The sequence below is a fragment of the Lycorma delicatula genome, chromosome 12 (genome assembly GCF_047948215.1).
Source record: "Lycorma delicatula isolate Av1 chromosome 12, ASM4794821v1, whole genome shotgun sequence".
NCBI lineage: Eukaryota > Metazoa > Arthropoda > Insecta > Hemiptera > Fulgoridae > Lycorma > Lycorma delicatula.
This window is the reverse complement of record NC_134466.1, coordinates 19,194,083-19,219,591: the sequence shown is the minus strand read 5'-3', so window position 1 is coordinate 19,219,591 and position 25,509 is coordinate 19,194,083. Positions and strand designations below refer to the sequence as shown.

General features: G+C 33.6%; 1 protein-coding gene across 1 annotated transcript; it reads right to left on the bottom strand.

The window, feature by feature from the left end:
- Positions 1-791: 791 nt before the first annotated feature.
- On the bottom strand, positions 792-22,472 carry LOC142333362 (uncharacterized). The gene is made up of 6 exons (XM_075380384.1): positions 22,326-22,472; positions 20,708-20,857; positions 19,064-19,216; positions 15,533-15,670; positions 12,996-13,145; positions 792-2,635 (listed from the first exon to the last, which is right to left on the bottom strand). Exons 1-6 carry the CDS (start codon positions 22,470-22,472, stop codon positions 1,322-1,324), a joined length of 2,052 nt encoding a protein of 683 aa, XP_075236499.1. The 3' UTR covers positions 792-1,321.
- Positions 22,473-25,509: the final 3,037 nt, after the last annotated feature.

The following is a 25,509-nucleotide window of genomic DNA, read 5'->3' as shown; positions in this document are numbered from 1 at the left end:
ATATAATATAATTATTGGTGTTATCAACATACTGAATATTTAGAATATTAGCAACAACTGAATAATTTTTGTTTTTGAACTGGCTGAGCAACAGCCAAAAGATTGTTCAGTCGCTTTTGTTTTGGGAATTTTGAAGTCCAAGATGCTTCTAGCAGCGGATGACCAAAACAGAGAAAGTGAATGATATTTTGGCTAAGTCTAAGCGTGCAAAACTACATGATATTGCCAGTGACCTAACACCCATTACCAAACATTGTTAAACCATCGGATAAAGCTAGCTACAAAAAGAGCTAGACGTTTGAGTGCCACATGATCTGACAAAGTATGATAGATTCAGGCGTGTACTGTCGACAATTAGTGCGTTTGGTGCAATCATGCAAAGCTAGGTGCGAGCAATTCAAAAGAAACAACCTGAATTAGTCAACAGAAAGGATGCCATACACCACGCCAGACTGCCAAAATACATACTGCCCGACTGCATACATCTTTAACGACCAGTCAGCAACTCAGAGAACTTGACTGGGAGGTTTTGATGCATTCATTATATAGCCCAGACCTAGCACAATCAGCATATCATTGTGTCAATCTATGCAACAACTCCCTGAACGGTGTTAAATTAGTTTCAAAAAAGGCCTGTGAAAACCATGTGTTGAAATTTTATGAACAGAAACCACAGACGTTCATAGCTCATGGTATATGGTGTTGATGGAAAAATGGGAGAAGGTTATCAAAAAAAATTGTGCACGTCGTCTCAAAATGTTATATTTCAAAAACAATACATGTATTCTCAATTTTAGCCTCCAACGGCTCAAAGGTTTTTAGACAACCTGATATAAAGGAAATATGAATCATGTAAAATATAAGCTACTACAAAACTTTATTAATGAATTGTACATAAATTACATAAATGATTCTTAATAATCTTGTTTATAAACTAATTTGTTTTGAATAGTGTATACAATAATGTAAAAAAAAAAACCACAAACATTAATAAAGACAATTTATATCACTCTGTCAACTTAACTTGACTTGCATGTAAAAGTTTTTAGATAAAAATTAAATGCAACATTTTTTTCACCAGTATGAATAGAGAGATGTGTTTTTAAAGTACTGCTTAGATTAAATGTTTTTTTACAAATATTACAAGAGAATTTATTCTCTCCAGTATGAATAGCCAGATGTGTTTTTAAATTGCTGCATTGATTAAATGTTTTTTTACAAAAATTACAAGTGAATTTTTTCTCACCAATATGAATAGAGAGATGTTTTTTAAATTACACTTTAGACAAAATGCTTTCTTAAAAAAATTACAAGTGAATTTCTACTCACCAGTATGAATAGAGAGATGTGTTTTTAACCTACTGCTTAGATTAAAGGTTTTTTTACAAAAATTACAAGTGAATTTCTTCTCACCAGTATGAATAGAGAGGTGTGTTATTAAATTACTCTTTTGATTAAATGTTTTCTTACAAAAATCACAAGTGAATTTTTTTTCACCAGTATGAATAGAGAGATGTCTTTTTAACCTACTGCTTAGATTAAAGGTTTTTTTACAAAAATTACAAGTGAATTTTTTCTCACCAGTATGAATAGAGAGATGTGTTTTTAAACTACTGCTTTGATTAAATGTTTTTTTACAAAAATTACAAATGAATTTTTTCTCACCAGTATGAATAGAGAGATGTGCTTTTAAATTACAGCTTTGATTAAATGTTTTTTTACAAAAATTACAAGTGAATTTTTTCTCACCAGTATGAATAGAGAGATGTGTTTTTAAATTACTGCTTTGATTAAATGTTTTTTTACAAAAATTACAAGTGAATTTTTTCTCACCAGTATGAATAGAGAGATGTGTTTTTAACCTACTGCTTAGATTAAAGTTTTTTTTACAAAAATTACAAGTGAATTTTTTCTCACCAGTATGAATAGAGAGATGTGTATTTAAATTACATTTTAGACGAAATGTTTTCTTACAAAAATTACAGGTGAATTTCTTCTCACCAGTATGAATAGCGAGATGTGTTTTTAAATTACAGCTTTGATTAAATGTTTTTTTACAAAAATTACAATTAAATTTTTTCTCACCAGTATGAATAGCGAGATGTGTTTTTAAATGACTGCTTTGAGTAAAACCTTTTTTACAAAAATTACAGGTGAATTTTTTCTCAGCATTATGTATAGAGAGATGTGTTTTTAAATTACCTTTTAGACTAAATATTTTCTTACAAAAGTTACAAGTGAATTTCTTCTCACCAGTGTGAGTAGAGAGGTGTGTCTTTAAATTATTGCTTTTGCTAAAAGTTTTTTTACAAAAATTACATGTTAAGTTTTTTTTGACAATATGAATAGATAAATGTGACTCTAAGGTACATCTTCGAGTAAAAGACTCCTGACAAAAAGTACATCTATGAATAGGAAGATGAGAAGTTATGAAGTTCATTTCTTCATCTGTTTTATTAGTAATTTGCAAGCATTTTTCTTTAAAAGCAAAACTGTTTAAATTACCATATTCTTCACCAACAACATTATCACATATACAGTTTTTTTTTATTTCAAAGCAAACCACACATTTTGATGTCAGTAAAATACTTTCAGTACTTCTTTCCTCCACATCACCAATAGTTTTTTCATTATCCTAAAAAAATTACAATAATTTTTAATTTAAAAATCAATCAGAAAACTATGTTAATTTTAACAATTACAACTACAAATTGACAACTTATACTCTAATAATAAATATCTCATCTTCATATGTAACCAAGCACAATATGTTTGTTTATACGAAGCAAAAATAAAAATTTCTTTAGTAAATGCAGTTAAAAAATAATTAACAAAATGTAACACAATCCGTAAACTGTGTGCTACATAGTATAGAACTAAAACTAGTCTGCTACAGAAAATTTTATGACAAAAAAAAAGAAAATTATAAAAAAAATAATTAAGAATTTAGCCAAAAATATATAAATTTTTAATCAATTCTGATACACAAAAAATGGGTGCCATAGGAAAAGCAATGTCAGCTGAAACTAAAAATAATTGTTTAGTATTTATCTACAGGAGTGAGCTACATGTTTCTTGAGAAATGTTTTGTTTCTAAATCACATATATTCAAATTCATACCAGAAGTATGTAATGCAATTTATAACCTGCTGAGGCATAATTTATAAATTATTTATTTTTTGACAAATTTTGGTTCCAGGTTTTAACTTAATTTCGTGACAGAATAGAAAAGTATACTTATGATAATTGCTGAGCGTTTGGTAAAAATAAAAAAAACTTTACTTTTAGATGTCTTATTTAAAAACTTTTTAACTGTTTTTCTGATTTCAAGAGAACACTACTATGAGTAATAAGATTTAGATCGTTTCAAGCATAAAAAAATTAATTAACATGCAGCATTAACAATAAACATTTGGTGTTACCTACTGAACATCATTTCGACTCATCTGTGGATTTTTGTTTCCATCAACGCTGCAGTTCATTGTGTCAGGGTTTGGCAAAAAAACTCCGGCACAGTTTTGGCCAAACAATGTGATAAAATGTACAACAGCAGCAACTTAGCATGTATTTTACACCTGATATGGAAATTTTATAAGAAATGATTTGGAGAAAATTACTAGATTATGAAGTTACTTATTTTTCTTCATCAGTCAATATCAACCAAATTTGTAGTAATGATGAAAGCATAAATAAATTCTATAAATTTCACTGCTAAGTTCCCTAAAATTGGTTAATAGGGCAAACCAATCACTGAATTGATGATTATGTTATATAGTAAATTTTTAAAGGACGAAGAATTTTTCTTACTCTATAGCTCGCACAAAGTCACAGACATTTCTTTCACAGCTATTTTGGTGACATTATTAGCATCTTTGTAGACAAAATATTTAGCAATATCACATTTTGTCGGTGTAAATTCATTGCTACCATCTAACCTGAAAATGTATCATTCTAAGCATGAGTTCTGACAGGATGTTCATAATCCAGTGCATTCAAAAAGTAACTGCACACCTATATAAACATGATTATAGGCTGAAGAATTTTATTCTATGCACTAAGAGTAATGCTTTCACAAAGGTTGGTAATCCTGTATTGCGTGCAGTTAGCTTCCATGAGCCAATCACGATGTTGAGACAAGATGTGTCTTAACATAAGAAGATGTGATTCTTTGTTGTCACTGTTTGTTCATTGTCTTTGAATGACTGAGGCTGTCTTTCCATGTGCACACAGAACAGTGAAAACTTCTCATTTAATCAGTGTTCATAAGCATGGAGAGTATCAGAAAGTAAAAGAATAGTATTTTATTAGACTTCCAGGTACACCGGTTCCAAATCGATGTAGTGTAAGAACACTAATTGAAGACTTTTGGAAGATTGGATCAATAAAGATATATGAGTGAAGTGATAGACCATCAGTATTTGAAAAAACTAAAACATATCAACTACTATATGAAGTAGTTTCAACAAACCTGAGCAAAAGTTAGCTCAACACAAAAAACAACTTCAACAAGGCAATTTATAAGAAGCTCCGTTTTATCCCATATAAAGCGATTCAAAAGTTATTGTCCAGAGACTGTGGATAGTGAATTCAATACTAGGAATGGTTTCAACAGTTTCTATAGAATATTTATGGACTGCCAACGATTTATAAGCACAAATTTAATTGAAACTGCCATTTAAATATGAATTAAAATTTCTGTGAAAGGAAACTAAGAAGTTTCCCTTATTTTGTGAAAGCTGATGCGCTCTACAGCTTCAAAAAGTCAAATTTTGTTTTCCTTAAAAGTAGCGACATTTCAATACAATCCAATAATTTTCAGATTTATATTATGCAATTCTTATATTACGATACTAAATAGTCATTTTATTATAATTACCGATTATAATTTAGTGTACATGAAAAAAAGATTCTAATCAATCAGTAATGAAAACCTTAGAGAAATGGCATAAAACCACATTAAAAATTCTTAGGAACCCTCAGAAACCTCATAAAATTCACACTACAAACTACACATGAAGTATAGATCCGGGAAAAGTAGCCTCATGGCTCTTATCAAAGACCAATAGGATTGGCATAAAGAAGTATAATATTTCTTACATTTATTTATTTCTGCGTTTCATCAATGTTTCAACAGCAATAATGCAACACACTGTCTGTTAGAAGATAAACAATTTGTTATAACTGACACATGTACAGCACCATAAGAGATACATCAAAGTACTTTTTTGTAAGGACAACAATGTTCATCATATACCTGGTTTCTGTGAATAGATTATAAATTCACTTGCAAGAATCTATCAGCTGCATTTCAGTAGGTTTGTTACATGATGAACAACAGTATATTTTGGGAATACGAAGAAAGAAACAAGAAACCTTTTATAAAACCTGGCACGGAATGTTTATTCTTTCTCAAAAGTGACTTATGACTAGTATGATGTCAGCTACAATCCTCCACATACTGTTTTCATCATTCTTTTTAATCAAAGTATCTAATGTTAAACAAGAATTGCCACATATTAGTTACGCCATTAAACAGTAAATGAAAATATCTTACTTGTCTAAATGTTGTCAGATCTTAGAAAAACGGCAAATGATATCTCTGTTGACACTACAAAGAGAATCACATCGGATGCGACCGCTCAAAAGCTTGTTGTTACTTGGTGTCCGACTATGGATGCACTGGATAACAAGGTGCCTGCACCCTAGGTTACTGAGTTTATTAAGGACTGGCCTAAAAAGTCCTTCAGGAACACACAGGTAGGAACTCTGGATCGGAGACACAGGGCCCTAAATATGGTTGCAGTTATCAAAAGAAATGCTCTGGCAGAAAGTAAGGTATTGGATTCCCTGGCCACCAGGCACCTGCAGGTGACCTGGCTCCTTAGTAAGTCTCCCATTAGGGCTGGAAATGTAGTGCTGGCTATGTTAGAGGTAAGACTTGTTGGGAGACACAGAAACAGATGAAACATCGGTCTCCAACATGTTTCATACTGTATGTGTTGATTCTGATGATGGAGGGGACCTTGAACAGGCCCTAGTACATGTATCCGCCAGAATCAAGAAGAACTGTGGAGATGACCTTGGGCCTCTCCAGGCAGAGATCAATTTGAAGGACTGCCGTATATGCGTGCAAGATTTTAGGGTGTGAGTGGAGGTCGACTGGCTTACACATGTCACATAATCGCTCCGACTGGAAGTCGCCCTTCTGCATGGAGGCACGGAGAACCAGTAGAGGAAAATAGAGGAGAAATGATCAAAGTAAAGTCTGCGGCTACCTATGCAGAACGGATTAAGTCGGTCAGGAAAGACAATATGATGGTGCCGACTTCTGTGAGGAATGCAGACAACAGAATGAAAATTAAAGTTAAGGTGGAGATAGAAGTCTGGTACTCTAAGCCAAAATCTGATTTCCATCTTAAAGGTTGGGTCTATCGCTAAGAAAACGAGGATTCTGGCCGTTCTCCGGATTCGTGATTTGGAGAAAGGCATCCAACAGGGAGAGAATTTCAAGGCGCTGGTGGCGGTCGCTGGGCAGGTATTGTCAGATGATCTATGGGTAGGCAATTGGACGCAAAAGGAAGAAGTGCCATCGGCACAAGAGAAGGACGATGCGTGCGCGCCTAGACTCCCTAATAGGTGTATAATGTGTATTACAAGGAAACACTTCATCATATAGGCCTCTGGCTATGATCGACGCACTGGCAAAATTTTTCGAGCGAATGCTGGTGCGAAGACTGGCCGGGGCTGTGGAGGATGTGGACGGCCTCTCTGCAAGCCAGTTTGTGTTCTGCGGGCGTAGGTCTGCCCCTTGATGCTGTCTCTGCTGTTAGCCAGATGGCGAACAGCATTATTCAAGGTTGTGGGGAACAGACTGCAAGAAGGATGTGTGTGTTCTAGTAACTGTCGAAGTGCAGAATGCTTTTAATAGCATTACACACGCTGCTATTCTCTGTGCCTTGGTAGAACTCAGTACCAGATTATCTGATTAGGCCGATGCTGTCTTATTTGTCTGGTTGCAGACTGATCTACGAGGTGGAGGGGAAACTAATAGAGGATGCTCTAAAAAGGGGCGGGTCCCTCAGGGCTCGGTACTTGGACCGACCCAATGAAATGTTGCATATGATAAGGTATTCCACCTCCCAATGCTGCCAGGTCACCCTTATGGCATTAGCTGATGACCTCATGATTGTGGTTGATGCGGCTATGAAGAGAGAGGCGACTGGAAAAGTTAGCATCGTATATGGTATCATTAAAGACTGGATCAGCGGGGTTGAATTGCGGATGGCCCTGGAGAAAACAGAGGTCGTGGCTATAACTGTGGCCAAGAGGCTCAGATTGATCCTTACACTGGAAGGACAGCAAGTTGAATCTAGCCCGGCGTTGGAGTACTTGGGCGTCTGGATAGATTTTGCCCGGGTACATTTTGGAACAGATGCACTGGAGGCTGCTAAAAGGGCTGACAGGGAGATGGAGCTTGTTGTTAGGCTCCTGCCTAATAATTACATACCCACCGGGTTGGTCTAGTGGTGAACGCGTCTTCCCAAATAAGCTGATTTGGAAGCCGAGAGTTCCAGCGTTCAAGTCCTAGTAAAGCCAGTTATTTTTACATGGATTTGAATGCTAGATTGTGGATACCGGTGTTCTTTGGTGGTTGGGTTTCAATTAACCACACATCTGTGGATTGGTCGAACTGAGAATGTACAAGACTACACTACATTTACACTCATACATATCATCCTAATTCATCCTCTGAAATATTATCTAAATGGTAGTTACCGGAGGCTAAACAGGAAAAAGAAAGGCCTAGAAACCATAACAAAAAGATTTTAGCAAGCGGGATTTGTTCTGTGCTTCTGTACAGTGCTAAGGTATGGGCAGATGCTGTCGGTTACGTGAAGTACCGTGGGACCCCATGGTTCACTGGATTTCTGCTTAACTCAGTTTCTGGCAGGCCATGGGGGGGTTCAGGTCTTACTTGTATAGGTTTGACCTGGACCACACAAAGACCTGCCTTGTGTGTCAGGAGGAGGTAACGCCCTTTCATGTTTTCTTCGAGTGCCTTAAATTCACGGAGGTGAACAAAGATCAGTTAACTACTATGGAAAGGGAAGACATATTTGAACCTGAGAGGTGCAAGACCTCCTACTGAACGCGGAGGAAGTTTAGAACGCAATTACTAATTTCTCTAGAGCAGTGATGAAGGACTTGAATAGCTAGGATGAGACACGCAGAGTGAGGTGATGGAGGGCGCGGGGACAGACAGGCCCCTGGCTGAGTGCCTAGGGAGCTTCCTGAGCTTGTAGGGTTCACCTGGGTGTGATGAGGTTGGGGGGACTCCACCTCTGGGTCTGATGAAGGCTTTGGTAAGTTAATGGTATATGTTTGTAAGCTGTGTATTAGTGTGTGCATGGTTGTGCTGTGCAGTTTGTGTTAAGTTAGTGACTGTTGGCACAGTGTGATGTACCGTATGACTGAGTGTGAGGGTGATCCCCCCTCCTGATAAAATCCTTTGTTAGTGGTACCAGAAGGGGGTGGGCAGCAAGGGGTGGAGGTTTAGTCAGTAGTACGTACAGATACACATACACACGTTGTACTCAAATACCTGTAGTTTAATATAAAAATTATTCCACAGCAATCATTTTCTTCTCTGTAAGCTAAATCATGTTGAACACGGTAAAATATTTATTAGATTCGGCACGTTGATGTGTGTTGTGGGGGACGATAGACTTTGGCTTGGTGTCCTCAGCTAGTCTGTGAACCAAAAACTCTTTTTTGCAAAATATCTAGTTTTTCTTTAAAACAAAAAAAATTGTTTTTCTCCAACTTTGAGTGCCATTTTGAAGAACAAGAAGATGGAAAAGTAGTTCATCATTCATTCATTTCTACAGGTTTTCCTATTTTTTACATGTCTTACCATATCTTTACATGTTTATACAAGTCTTAAAATTTAATTTGATTGACCTAATATTGTCGGTGGATATGAGCTGGGCAAAATGAATGAAAGAAGGGTCTGAGTTATTGAGTTTTGCATGAAGTAAAATTTAGTAATTGCCAACACCCAGTTTAACAATTATAATAGAAGAATATACTCTTGGAAAAAGCCACCAGGCTGTTTCCACGAGCGAACAGATACTGCAAGGTATCAGATAGATTATATCATGGTTAAGCAAAGATTTAGAAATCAACTCATCGACTGCAAAGCTTACCCTAGAGCAGACATTGATAACGACCATAATTTAGTAACATGAAATGTGGTTGGGGTTTAAAAACGTGAAGAAAAAGTGTCAGATGAATTGGTGGAATTTGAGGTGAAAATTTGTGGCAAGAGATCTGAGTAAAAAACATAAAATAGAAAATGTAGACGAAGAATGGGAGAATGGTAAAAAGGAAATTCGTAAATCAGCAGAAGTGAACGTAGGTGGAACAAAGAGAACTAGTAGAAAACCTTGGATATCAGAGAATGTATTGCGGCCAATGGATGACGTAGAAAATATATAAATGCTAGTGATGAAGAAAGTAAATGGAACTATCGACAATTAAGGAATACTATTAACAGGAAGTGCAAACTAGCGAAAGAAGACTGGATTAAAGAAAAATGTTCAGAAATGGAAAGAGAAATGATAATTGTGGTAAAATAGATGGAGCATACAGAAAAGTTAAGGAAAATTTTATGGTACATAAATTAAAATCTAATAATTTGTTAAACAAAGATGATACACTGATTTATAATGCGAAAGGAAAAGTCAATAGGTGGGTGGAATATATTGAAGAGTTATACGGACGAAATGAATTAGAAAATGGTGATAATGAGGAAGAAGAGGAAGTCAAAGAGGATGAAAGGGGAGATCTGAATTTGAGAGCATTAAAAGATATGAATGGAAGAAAGGCTCCTGGGATAGCCGGAATACCTGCAGAATTACTACCCAGTGCAGGTGAGAAAGCAATAGCAATTTGATAACTTAGACTGAAATAAAATGATCAGCATTTTAAAACATTTAGGATTCAAGTTTAGTAATAGAAGAATGGAATATTTGATAACAATTATACAGGAAAACCAAACTGCAATATTATTAGTCAAAGATTAGTCATAAGAAAGAAGCAGTAATAAAAACAAGAGTCGAACAAGGATGTTCCCTATCCGTTACTTTTTAATTTTTACATAGAACTAGCAGTTATTGATGTTAAAGAACAATTTAGATCTGGAGTAACAGTGCAAGGTGAAAAGATAATGATGCTACAATTTTCTGATATAGTAATTCTATAGAACAGGAAAACGACATTTGGTTAGAGATTTCACAATAATCAACTGAGCTTCAAATAATGTGCAGGCAGGAATGGTTTTCGTAATGAACAAGAAATTTTTGGGTACATAAATTAAAATCTAATAATGTGTTAAACAAAGATGGTACACCGATTTATAGTATGAAAGGAAAAGTTGATAGGCGAGTGGAATATATTGAAGAGTAATACAGAAGAAATAAATTCAAAAATGGTGTTATAGAAGAAGATAAAGTCGAAGAGGATGAAAGGGGATAAGCAATACTGAGATCTGAATTTAAGAGAGCATTAAAAGATCTGAATGACAGAAAGGCTCCTGGAATAAACTGAATAACTGCAGAATTACTGCACGTGCAGGTGAGGAAGAAATGGATAGATTATACAACCTGGTGTGTAATATTTACAAAAAACGGGAAGTTCCGTCAGACTTCAAAAGATTGTTATAGTCATGATACCTAAGAAACCAGGAGCAGATAAATGTGAATTATACAGAGCAATTAGCTTAACTACTCATGCATCAAAAATCTTAACTAGAATTCTGTATAGAAGAATTGAGAGAAGAATAGAAAAAGTAATAGGAAAGGATCAATTTGGTTTCAGGTAAAGTATAGGGACAAGGGAAACAATTTTAGAGCTCAGATTAATAGTAGAAGGAAGATTAAAGAAAAACAAACCAACATACTTGGAATTTATATACCTGGAAAAGGCATTCGATAACGTACACTGGAATAAAATGTTCAGCATTTAAATAAATTAGGGTTCAAATACAGAGATACAAGATTAATTGCTAATATTTACAGGAACCAAACAGCAACAGTAATAATTGAAGAACATAGGAAAAAACCGTAATAAAAAAGGGAGTCTGACAAGGATGTTCCCTATCCCCGTTACTTTTTAGTCAGTACATAGAACTAGCAGTTAATGATGTTAAAGAACAATTTAGATCCGGAGTAACAGTACAAGGTGAAAAGATAAAGATGTTACGATCTGCTGATGATATAGTAATTCTAGTAGAGGGTAAAAATGATTTATTACAGGCAATGAATGGCATGAATGAAGTCCTTCGCAAGAACTACCGCATGAAAATAAGCAAGAACAAAACAAAAGTAATGGAATATAGTCGAAATAATGTAAATGGACCACTGAGTATAAAAATATGAAAAGATTATGGAGGTAAAAGACTTCTGTTATTTGGGAAGTAGAATTACTAAAAGATGGATGAAGCAGCAGTGATAACTGACAAATAGCACAAGCCAAACGAGCTTTCAGTCAAAAATATAATTTGCTTACATCAAAATTTAATTTAAACATCAGGAAATCATTTCTGAAAGTATATGCTTGGAGCATAACTTTAAATGCAAGTGAAACTTGGACAATCAAAGTACTTGAGGAGAAAAGATTAGAAGCTTTTGAAATGTGGTGCTATAGCATGATAAAAATCAAATGGTTGGATAGTGACAGACTTACAGACCACATATTACAGCATCCTGGAATATTAGCTTTGATATTGGAGGATCAGGTACATGCGAAAAATTGTGCAGGAAGCAACAGTTGGAATATCAAAACCAAGTTGTTAGGGAAGTGCGATGTAGGGAGTATACCAAAATGAAACAACTGGTACTACACAGGGAATATTGGAGAGCTGCAACAAACAAGTCAAATGACTGTAGTAAAAAAAATTAACTTGAAACTTCAAATAAAATATAGAGAAAAAAGATTTTATATAACACATCCTTTATGGCATGTAAAAAATAGTTCAACATTGTGGACATCAATTAAAAAATGAATACTACAGAATTGTATTCATTATCCGGTCTATCTGAACTTAAGAATTTCCTTCTACTCTTCTTTTATGTTTTTGTATCTATCAACCTATTAAAACTATTATTCAAGGGGAGAAAGTCTGTACTGTTATCACACTGAAAGCAGTGAAAAAGCCTCATAAACATGGCCTGCATTCATTCATTTATTGCAATGCTATACAGAATCCAAGAGCCCAAAAACATCTATATATCTTAGTTATAAAATAAATTGATTTCCACACAAATAACTCATATGTATGAGTGCTTCCATAATAGTATGCAACTGGCATCTTTATGTATATAATGACATTTGATAGCACCAAAACACAAATATATTGCAGGCATTGGTATTTAATAATCGATCAACAGAAAAATATTTTCACCTAAGCACAATCTACATAGTTTTGTATAACGCAATGTCACTGATAGAAACATAAAGAAACAGACCAATCTTATATATAAAAAAAAGAAGATTATCGAAAACTATAACAAACCTCTTGTAACTGAACATGTTTCACAAAAGCAAGGATAGCTTTGTGCTGTTTTACTATCTTTGTACAATTTAAACAATTTTGAATCTGGGTATAAAATGAATAATGTTTAGGCAGCTTTGTTTATACCATGAGGCATCATCTCACTGTATTTTCTTTGTTTTGTACTGTTGTAAAAAATGTTTATCTACCATAAAGTGTTAGGGGCAATCTGTTCATCATAGCTATTTACCTCCCTATACTCCATATAATATATTTTTTATATTATAAATAAAATATCTCATGTCAGACAAGAATGCCACATGATATGTGGGCCATAAACACTACATAAAAGTATCCTGATGAATAGAAAAATTGAGAATTCTTACAATAACTAGATCTTATAATTATAACATAAACAAAGAGAAAATAGAAAATAGCTTACATGTTTAAATATTGTCTGCTCATCATCAGTCTTTGCAAGAGGTACAAACAAATTGTCTTTTTGCTCTGTTTCATGCATGTTTTCTTTCTTAACGGGCAAGGATAATGGATCTTCTTCTAAAAATGAATTACCGTTCTGTGCATCAATATTCTGCAAAAAATATAAAATAATAATAATATTTTTTTATAATAGTGGGACTTAAAATAAGTGTGGTTAATTAAATATTACTGAAACGTAACATCTGATAAAGTCAAGAGCTTGGAGCTAACTATGGGAGCAGTTCAAAAAGTAACTTACATTTGTCCCTAGCATGGAGATTGATGGGGATAGACCATCCTGGGCCAAAATGTTTTTATACTCAGAACGCATCAAGATGTCATAGCGTGTGAACTGTGATTTTTCTACTTTTTTTATTGTGAACTATTGAAATGTACTTTTCAATAGAAAATCCTGCGAGTTGCGTTCAGTTATCAGGATTTTACTGGCAAAAAACCTCAAAGCAATTGAAATTCATCAGCAACTTTGTAAGGTGTATGGAGATGGAATAATGAGTAACATTGGAGTGAGGCAGTGGTGCATTCAGTTTATAAATGGTCACACCAATGTTCATGATAAGGACCGCAGTGGTCAGCTTAGCCTTTTGACTGATGAAATGACAATTAAAATCAACGATAAAACTCATGAAAATCACTATTTTATGATTACGAAACTATTGCTCATTTTCCCCCAAATTTCACAAAGTTTACTGCAAGAAATTGTAACAGGGAAGCTAAGCTATCACAAGTTATGTGCAAGATGGGTGCCGTAAATAGTAAATAAATGAATCATGATGAATAAAAAGTTGAGAATTCATATAATAACTAGGTCTTATATTTATAACTTAAACCAACAAAAAATACAAAATAGCTACTTGTTTAAATACTGTCTGTCCATCATCATTTGTCTTGGAAAAAGTTACAAACAAATATTCTTTTTGCTCTGTTTCATGTGTGTTTTCTATTTTAATAGGCAAGGAAAATGGAACTTCTTCCAAAACTGAATTACCAGTTTGTGCATGGATACTCTGCAAAAAAATATAGGGTAATAATATTTTATTATAATAGTGGAACTTAAAATAAGTGCGGTTAATGAAATATTACTGAAATGTAACATCTGACGAAGTCAAGAGCTTGGAGGTCACAATGAGAGCGGTCCAAAAAGTAACTTACATTTGTGTCTAGCATGGAGATGTAGGGGATAGAGCTGCCATTGGTGTCAAAACCTTTCTACACTTAGTACACACCAAGTTGTCATAGCCTTGTGGACTATGACTTTCCTACTGTATTTGTTGTGAATTATTGAAAAGTGCGCTTCAGCAGAAAATCCTGCAAGTTGTGAGGTGTGTTCAGTGATTAGGTTTTTACTGGCAAAAAACCTCAAACCAGTTGAAATTCATCTGCAACATTATGAGGTGTACAGAGATGGAATAATGAGTGATGGTGGAATGAGGCAGTGGTGCATTCAGTTTAAAAATGGCCGCACCAATATTCCTGATGAGGACCTCAATTGTTGGCCGAGCCTTGTGACTGATGAACTGACAATGGTAATCTACGATAAAATTTGTGAAAATCGCTGCATTACGATTACAGAACTGTCCCTTTATTTACCTCAATTTTCACAAAAGTCTACTGCAATTAATTGTATCAGGAAAGCTTGCTTATCATAACTTTTGGGCAAGATAAGTGCCAAAAATCTAAGGCAGCAGATTTCTACAAAGAAGGATTTGGAAAGCTCATGCATTGTTATGATAAGTGCAATTTAAATGGTGACTATATAGAACAATTTTAAGATTGTCCCTTTCAACTAGATAACTATATTTTTTTATTAAATAATGTAAGGTACTTACTGAGCTGCCCTCGAAGTTTGCAACTGGCATCTTTCATTATATAATCAGACTCTATAGCACTGGAACACACGTATATTGTAGGTATTGGCATTTAGCTATCAACCAATAGAAAAATGTTTGCACCTAAGTGCAATCTAAATGGTTTTGTATAAAATAATGTCACTGCTGGAAACATATATAAATAATCAGTCTTGTTTGAAAATAATTATGCAGTGACCTAAAATGAAGATTATCAAAAAGTATAATAAACCTTCTTGTAACTGAACATGTTTGATCAAACCAAGGATAGTTTTGTACAGTTTTTGTAAAAAACATTGAATCTGGGTCTAGAAAGAATAATGTTTAGGCAGATTTGTTTACAACATGAGGCTCACTGTACTTTCTTTGTTATGTACTGTCATCAAAATGTTTATCTACCTTAAAATGTTAAGAACAATCTGTTTATCATAGCTATTTATCTCCCTACACTTCGTTAATAACTTTTTTTAATCTTATAAATCAAAATATCTCATATCAGACATGAATGCTAAACCATATGTGGGCCATAAACACTACATAAAAGTATCCTGATGAATAGAAAAATTGAGAATTCTTACAATAACTAGATCTTATAATTATAACATAAACAAAGAGAAAATAGAAAATCGCTTACATGTTTAAATATTGTCTGCTCATCATCTGTCTTTGCAAGAGGTACAAACAAATTGTCTTTTTGCTTGTTTTCTTTCTTAACGGGCAAGGATAATGGATCTTCTTCTAAAAATGAATTACCGGTCTGTGCATCAATATTCTGCAAAAAATATAAAATAATAATAATATTTTTTTATAATAGTGGGACTTAAAATAAGTGTGGTTAATTAAATATTACTGAAACGTAACATCTGATAAAGTCAAGAGCTTGGAGCTAACTATGAGAGCAGTTCAAAAAGTAACTTACATTTGTCCCTAGCATGGAGATTGATGGGGATAGAACTACCATCCTGGGTCAAAATGTTTTTATACTCAGAACGCATCAAGATGTCATAGCGTGTGAACTGTGATTTTTGTACTTTTTTTATTGTGAACTATTGAAATGTACTTTTCAATAGAAAATCCTGCGAGTTGCGTTCAGTTATCAGGATTTTACTGGCAAAAAACCTCAAAGCAATTGAAATTCATCAGCAACTTTGTAAGGTGTATGGAGATGGAATAATCAGTAACATTGGAGTGAGGCAGTGGTGCATTCAGTTTAAAAATGGTCACACCAATGTTCATGATAAGGACCGCAGTGGTCAGCTTAGCCTTTTGACTGATGAAATGACAATTAAAATCAACGATAAAACTCATGAAAATCATTATTTTATGATTACGAAACTATTGCTCATTTTCCCCCAAATTTCACGAAGTTTACTGCAAGAAATTGTAACAGGGAAGCTTAGCTATCACAAGTTATGTGCAAGATGGGTGCCAAAAATCTTGAAAGACCAAAAAAAAATAGCTTCTTGCTGCATCGCTGAATTACCTCGAAGCCTACAACGAGGATGGTAATGCACTGCTTGATCGTGACATAACAGAAAATGAGACCTGGGTAAAGCATGTCAACTGTGAAACAAAATGACAGCCCATAGAATGGAGGCACACTGGTTCTCCCAGAAATCCAGTAAAATGTTTTCAACCATTGTCAGCCATAAAGATTACGGCAACTATGTTTTGGGCTGCTGAGGGAGTGCTTTCATTGATTTCCTTGAACATAGCAACACAATTAACTCAGAAAGATATTGTGAGGCATTGATAAATCTATGGAGAGCGATACAAAACAATAGGGAGGATGTGGTAGTATTTCACAACCCCTCTTTCCAATGGTTTCTTGGGTCAGCTATGTGGTGTGACGGCGAGCATTGTCGTGTACCAATATCCGCCTTTTCTTTGAGATCCATGATGTTTTCTCTCATTGTTGGCTTTACATTTTTCATCAGCATGTCTGAGTATTGTACTGTTTATTGTACGCTTATTTTCCATATAATCACAAAAGACGGCTTGCGCATCCCAAAGGACGGTCAGAATGACTTTTCCCACTGATGCTTGCATTCTGAGTTTCTTTCGGACAGGTGAGCTGGTATGCCTTCATTCCATGCTTTGTTTTTTAGACTCTGGTACAAAATAGTGAACCCAAGTTTCATTACACGTTAAAATCTTGTTTAGAAAAGGATCACCTTCCCTTTCATAATGTTTTTTTCAAATCAGCACACACTTTGAGTCTTGTTTCCTTGTTGCGTTAACTCCTTCAGGACCCACCTTGCACTTGTTTTTCTGTACATGAGCTTGTTACTGAAAACATTATGAACTGTGCCAACACTTACTGTAACTTTTTTTCTATTTGTTCAACTGTAATATGTCAGTCTTCACGAAAAATGTCATCAATGCAGGTTTCAAGTGAAGGAATTGACAATTCAACTGGCCGGCCAGGACATTGCTCTTCAGTCATTGAGGTTCGACCATTTTTTAACTGTTCTACCCACTTACAAAAATATCTGCGGTTCATACAACTTTCACCATACTGTAAAATTATTCAAGAAACAGATCACTGAACATTCTTTAACTAATGTGGAAACTTTAAGTGGGCACTACATTGTTAAATGCAACTTTGAGGTTATAAACAAAAAGATTTTTATCCATCACCTGTTCTCAGATCATCCCAGTGATGCGAACCTAAAGTCATGAAAATACAAAACTCCTCCTACAAACTGTTTCACTTCGACATCAATTTATCTCTTTAATTATTGAATATCCCCCGTATTTCGCTTATAGAATCATTCTGAATATCTGTCTGTTGTTCATGAACAATTTCCTGTTTGCTAACAGGGCGAGTCTGACTCTGTAGCAGATGAGATTCCATTATTTCATAAAAAATATATAACGTTTACTTAGCTCCTAGCTCCTCAAATATGATTAATGATTAAATGGGTTATTTTAGAAATTACTATATTATTATTTTTAAATATATTAATATACTTAAAACATGGAAATAATGCACACTTATCTCACTCTGTAAAAACTGTAAACATAATCTTAATCACTAACAAACACCATCTAACAGAATAGATTTCATATATTGGTTACTGAGGGTGTCAAAAGATGACAGCACGTGAAAGGAGTATATATAAGTATTCCTACTGTGCGACAGGGGTGTTCATAATCATACATCACAGTCCACAATATATGTAAAAGCAATGAATAAGCCTGAGTTAGCAACCACCATGGATCCTGAAGGCCTGTACTGAACAGTTGTGTGAAGAATCAATGAGTTTCTTGCGACACCTAATGTGTTAATTACTTTATTGTACTGGTTAGAGAATAAATCAAAAAAGACTTATCAAATATAATGCTTGAAATTTTCTATACATTCTATTTGAACAATGTAGCAAGTGAATGCTTTTATAAAGATCTTAAGTAAATTAGTTACTAAAAATTAATTTGAAAATTCAAATAAATTATCAAGAAAATAGATATAACTCATCCTTTATTGCATGTTAAAAGTAGTTCAACAATGTGGACGTATAATGAAAAATGATTACCACTAAATTGTATTCACTTTTTGGTCTACCGGCACTTAACAGTATATAAGAATTTCCTTCTACTGAATTATCTGCTACTCTTAACTTAACTCTCAACCTATTAACTTCTATACAATTATTCAAGGGGAAAAAGTCTGTACTATTTCCAGAGTAAAGGAAGGGAAAAGTCTCATAAGTTTAAAAGGGCCTCCATTCATTATTACAATGGTGATCCAGAAAGTAACTTACATTTGAGCCTATCAAGGAGATGTTAGGGAAAGAGCCATCTTCTTGGCGTCAGAACATTTCTACACTTAGTACGCATCAAGGTGTTGTAACCTTGTGGACTATGATTTTTCTTACTTTGTTCGTTGTGTATTATTGAAATAAGCGCTTCAGTAGAAAATCCTGCAAGTTGTGAGGTGCATTAAGTGATTAGGTTTTAACTAGCAGAAAACCTCAAACCAATTAAAATTCATCGACTTTGTGAGATGTACAGAAATGGAATGAGGGATGATGCAGTGGTGCATTAAAAAATGATCGCACCAATATTCATGATAAGATCCTGAAGAATAAAAAAATGAGAATTCATACAATAACTAGGTCTTATATTTATAACTTAAGCCAACATAAAAGAGAAAATAGCTTACTTGTTTAAATACTGTCTGTCCATCATCATTTGTCTTGGAAAGAGTTACAAACAAATATTCTTTTTGCTCTGTTTCATGCGTGTTTTCTATTTTAATAGGCAAGGAAAACGGAACTTCTTCCAAAACTGAATTACCAGTTTGTGCATCCATACTCTGCAAAAAAATATAAAGTAATAATATTTTATTATAATAGTGGAACTTAAAATAAGTGTGGTTAATGAAATATTACTGAAATGTAACATCTGACGAAGTCAAGAGCTTGGAGGTAACAATGAGAGCGGTCCAAAAAGTAACTTACGTTTGTGTCTAGCATGGAGATGATGGGGATAGAGCTGCCATTGGTGTCAAAACCTTTCTACACTTAGTACGCACCAAGTTGTCATAGCCTTGTGGACTATGACTTTCCTACTGTATTTGTTGTGAATTATTGAAAAGTGCGCTTCAGCAGAAAATCCTGCAAGTTGTGAGGTGTGTTCAGTGATTAGGTTTTTACTGGCAAAAAACCTCAAACCAGTTGAAATTTATCGGCAACTTTGAGGTGTACAGAGATGGAATAATGAGTGATGGTGGAATGAGAGGCAGTGGTGCATTCACCTTAAAAATGGCCGCACCAATATTCATGATGAGGACCTCAGTGGTCGGCCGAGCCTTGTGACTGATGAACTGACAATGGTAATCAACGATAAAATTTGTGAAAATCGCTGCATTACGATTACAGAACTGTCCCTTTATTTACCTCAATTTTCACAAAAGTCTACTGCAATTAATTGTATCAGGAAAGCTTGCTTATCATAACTTTTGGGCAAGATAAGTGCCAAAAATCTAAGGCAGCAGATTTCTACAAAGAAGGATTTGGAAAGCTCATGCATTGTTATGATAAAAGCCTCAATTTAAATGGCGACTATGTAGAAAAATAGTTAGGTTGTCCCTTTCAAATACATAACATTTCTTTTTTTTCATTGGGTGGTATTTTATTAAAGAACATAAGCTACTTCCTGAACTGCCCTCGTGGTTTGCAAGTGGCATCATTCAGTATATGATCAGACTTGATAGCAATGGAATACAAAGATATTATAGGCATTGGCATTTATACATCGATCAACAAAAAAAATGTTTCCACCTAAACACAATCTAAATGGTTTTGTATAAGACAATGCCACTGCTGGAAACATATCAACGTTGTTTGAAAAAAAAAATACAGAGACCTAGAATGAGGATTATCAAAAACTATAATAAACCATTTAGTAACTGAACATACTCCACAAAAGCAAGGATAGTTTTGTACTCTTTTCGTAAACAATGTTGGATCTGGGTATAGAATAAATAACATTTAGGCAGCTTTGTTTATACCATGAGACATCAGCACACTGTATTTCCATTGTTACATACTGTAATCAAAATGTTTATCTCCCATAAAGTGTTAGGGGCAATCTGTTTATCATAAATATTTCTCTCCCTATTCTCCATTAATAACTGTTTTATATACTGTAAATCGAAATATCTTGTGTCTGACACAATTACTAAAGATATGGGTGCCGTAAATAGTAAATAAATGAATCATGATGAATAAAAAGTTGAGAATTCATATAATAACTAGGTCTTATATTTATAACTTAAACCAACAAAAAATACAAAATAGCTTACTTGTTTAAATATTGTCTGTCCATCATTTATCTTGGAAAGAGTTACAAACAAATATTCTTTTTGCTCTGTTTCATGCGTGTTTTCTATTTTAATAGGCAAGGAAAACGGAACTTCTTCCAAAACTGAATTACCAGTTTGTGCATCCATACTCTGAAAAAAAAATATATGGTAATAATATTTTATTATAATAGTGGAACGTAAAATAAGTGCGGTTAATGAAATATTACTGAAATGTAACATCTGACGAAGTCAAGAGCTTGGAGGTAACAATGAGAGCGGTCCAAAAAGTAACTTACGTTTGTGTCTAGCATGGAGATGATGGGGATAGAGCTGCCATTGGTGTCAAAACCTTCCTACACTTAGTACGCACCAAGTTGTCATAGCCTTGTGGACTATGACTTTCCTACTGTATTTGTTGTGAATTATTGAAAAGTGCGCTTCAGCAGAAAATCCTGCAAGTTGTGAGGTGTGTTCAGTGATTAGGTTTTTACTGGCAAAAAACCTCAAACCAGTTGAAATTCATCTGCAACTTTATGAGGTGTACAGAGATGGAATAATGAGTGATGGTGGAATGAGGCAGTGGTGCATTCAGTTTAAAAATGGCCGCACCAATATTCATGATGAGGACCTCAGTGGTTGGCCGAGCCTTGTGACTGATGAACTGACAATGGTAATCTACGATAAAATTTGTGAAAATCGCTGCATTACGATTACAGAACTGTCCCTTTATTTAACTCAATTTTCACAAAAGTCTACTGCAATTAATTGTATCAGGAAAGCTTGCTTATCATAACTTTTGGGCAAGATAAGTGCCAAAAATCTAAGGCAGCAGATTTCTACAAAGAAGGATTTGGAAAGCTCATGCATTGTTATGATAAGTGCAATTTAAATGGTGACTATATAGAACAATTTTAAGATTGTCCCTTTCAACTAGATAACTATTTTTTTTTATTAAATAATGTAAGCTACTTACTGAGCTGCCCTCGAAGTTTGCAACTGGCATCTTTCATTATATAATCAGACTTGATAGCACTGGAACACACTGTATATTGTAGGTATTGGCATTTAGCTATCAACCAATAGAAAAATGTTCGCACCTAAGTGCAATCTAAATGGTTTTGTATAAAATGATGTCACTGCTGGAAACATATATAAATAATCAGTCTTGTTTAAAAATAATTATGCAGTGACCTAAAATGAAGATTGTCAAAAAGTATAATAAACCTTCTTGTAACTGAACATGTTTGACCAAACCAAGGATAGTTTTGTACAGTTTTTGTAAAAAACATTGAATCTGGGTCTAGAAAGAATAATGTTTAGGCAGATTTGTTTACAACATGAGGCTCACTGTACTTTCTTTGTTATGTACTGTCATCAAAATGTTTATCTACCTTAAAATGTTAAGAACAATCTGTTTATCATAGCTATTTATCTCCCTACACTTCGTTAATAACTTTTTTTAATCTTATAAATCAAAATATCTCATATCAGACATGAATGCTAAACCATATGAGGGCCATAAACAGTAAATAAATATATCCTGATGAATAAAAAATTGAGAATTCTTACAATAACTAGGTCTTATATTTATAATTTACATCAACATAAAATGGCTTACTTGTTTAAATATTGTTTCTTCATCATCTGTCTTGGCAGGAGGTACAAACAAATATTCTGTCTGCTCTGTTTCATGCACATTTTCTTTTTTAACAGGCAAGGAAAATGGATCTTCTTCCAAAAATGAATTACAAGTTTGTGCATCCATACTCAGTAAAAAAAAATATTTGATAATATTTTATTATAATACTGGAACTTAAAATAACGTGGTTAATGAAACCACGTGGTTTCAATAATAATATTAATAATAATATTTATTTAATAATAGTTAAATAGTGTGGTTAATGATAAATTACTGAAATGTAACATCTGATGAAGGGGAAAGCTTGGAGCAAATTATTATATCAAAGATAATTTATGACAATTTCTTGATCAGTGTTCCAAAGCACCAACCTGAGTCGGTTACATAAAGAAATGATTTACTATAGAAATTACTATATTATTATTTTTTGTTACATTAATATGCTTAGAACGCGTAAATAATAAATACTTCTTTCACTCTGGTAAATCTGTAGGCATAATCTTAACCACTAGCAAACAATCGCGGGATAAACAATACTAATATTAGTCCTATTACTATATATTTAATTTTAGGTTTCTATTATTATTACTACGTTACTATTTTTATTATATATTTTTGAATTTTATTTATATAAATATACTTACGACACGTAAATAATATAACTTTTTTCACTCTGTAAAAACTTTAAACATAATCTTACACGGTAACATACAACCATGGGAATAGTTCGACTAAAATTAGTCGTACTAGTCGATTATTAAAATTAATCGATTTATTTAACAACATGCAAATATGTATTAAACGACCAATTTTTGAAAATTAGTTGTTGTCAACTACTTAACCTTCTTATAATATTATTTACAACATAAAAAATTCAATCTAATGAACTCCTTTTACATAGAATTATAAATTACTCGTTGATCGAAAACATTAATTGCTATAGTTATGAACATTACTGGTTAAGCAAGAATGTACTTAGTAGCTTATTAATAAAAGTGGCTTTCAACGTTCCATTCCACCATAACTTCATATCATTACAACTAATTTCATTTATTAAACAGAGAATAATACCTATCACACTTACAGAAATAATACAATTATTCGTTGTTTAATAAATTAAGTCAAGCTGGTAAGACTTTGGAAAAAATTTTTCTATTTTTTGCATAGAATGTTTAAACATTGTTTATTATCTATTATTGTATATCTATTGTCTATTACACATATTTAAAATGTATTTTTTTAAACAAAATTCTAAATAATAACAGATTTTGATAATAGAAATGTAATGTCTTACTTTTTTTGATATCAATATCATTTGTTAAAAACTGTTTTATTTGTATTACAGAAATTTTTGTTTTTGAGGGGAAGAAATGATACCTGCAAGACTTTTGGGACAATTATTTAATTATTGATTTCAGGTTTATTTACGATTCGTCACAATGTTGGAATCTTACCTTTTTAACACGCAGTCAAACTTGAAATTCTCCGGTGTCCTCACTTTATTGTATCTCTGTACACCAAGTACAACATATAGGATTTAAAAATCTTACGTTCTGACTGTCAGAGCTTCCGGTGTTTTCATTCGGTGTCACATCTGTGACTTACCTCACCGCAGTAGCTCATCTCCGGGTCTGGTAATCTCGTACCCCTCCTAAAATAAAGTATGCAAGAATCTTACTTCTGACTATTGTCTTCTGGTGTCATATTCTTGCCTAACCTAAAATAAATCTGACAGAACACCTGATAGAGAGGGGCCTAGTTTTAGGATTATGCAATTTCTTGTCTTGTCAAATATGGTAGTTCAAGGACAAAGTGAGGCCTTTTCCTTATACCCTGTGAAGTAGGATAATTAGGCATATTTCTCTGAGATGCCCTTATTCGGACATGAAATAGGACGTTCAATTTCTTAACAGGTATTCTTGTAAGTAAAGAAATCAATGTTGTTACTAAAATTCATAACTTTTTTTGTACTTTGTGTTTAAATTGTTATATAGGTTTTGAGTATAGACTCGCTGTACTATTTAACATGTAGTACTTGTTTGTGATTTCCTTCATAAGTTATTGACATCTTCAATGATATCATTCATTTGAAGGATTTTTTTGCTTCTCTTTTTGGGTTAGTTAAGGATTACTAGTGGTGATATTAAAACTTCTTTTTATACTAAAGATTTTCCAAAAATTATAAAAGATAGTCTTCCGATCAATTTTCAAAGATTTGTTGCCGTGGCTTGTATTTTTTCCTTGTTTACATACAACAGATTGACATTGGAACAATTTTTCTGCTCTCTCTCTCTCAGTATTTGTTCTTGTAACACTTTGTCAGTTTTTTTACCAACTGGTATGGGTGTTCAAGAATGTCTGTAAAGTGCTGACACACTTTCATTCAGATGTGCGTCACACCTGCCTGGATAATATTGTTCCATAATGAACAGGACAAAGGTACCCGATTGTGTACACCTCCATTTGCCTAATTTAACCCCCCAAGAATATTACTTGTGGGGGACAGTCAAGAATGTAGTGTACAGTAAAAAGCCAGTCACTAGTGGAACTACACAATGAAATTGAAATGGCTTGGGAAGCAATTCCTGTGTCTGTAAATAAAGTCTTACAAAATCAAATCGAAATTAAACTGTCACCTGATTATTTCGCTAAATAGATTTTTTTAAATGTATTTATTTGTTTTTCTATTTTAACTTTTTGCTCTTAATACATAATGTGAATTACTTTCACTGATAACTAGGAAAGAAACTTACTTGAATTTTCTGCTTAATTTTCTCCTAAATAGTAAGTCTTTTGAGAGTAAAACTCTCTGTAGCCAGAATTTTACTCCCTTTTCCGGATAAGTTATCTAATTTGTGGGGATTTTTTGAAATTGGTGCAAAGATTTAGTTGTAGTAAATTTTTTTTTTAAATTTAAAGCTTTTCAAAAAACTTAATTTAGTTTAAAAATTTTTTGTTTTATTCGAGTGCGACAGGAAAAATTTTAGTAACATGTATTGTGGCGGGGGGGGGGGGGGGGTCTCCATTTAATATTTTTATATTCTTTGTAACTACAGTACTGCTGCACAAAGTTTCATAAAGATTTTAGTTAATTTCTGTTCCGTGACAGTTGTATCTACAAGCTAAACAATATCAATACTTTTTTCCAAGCCGATATTGAAAG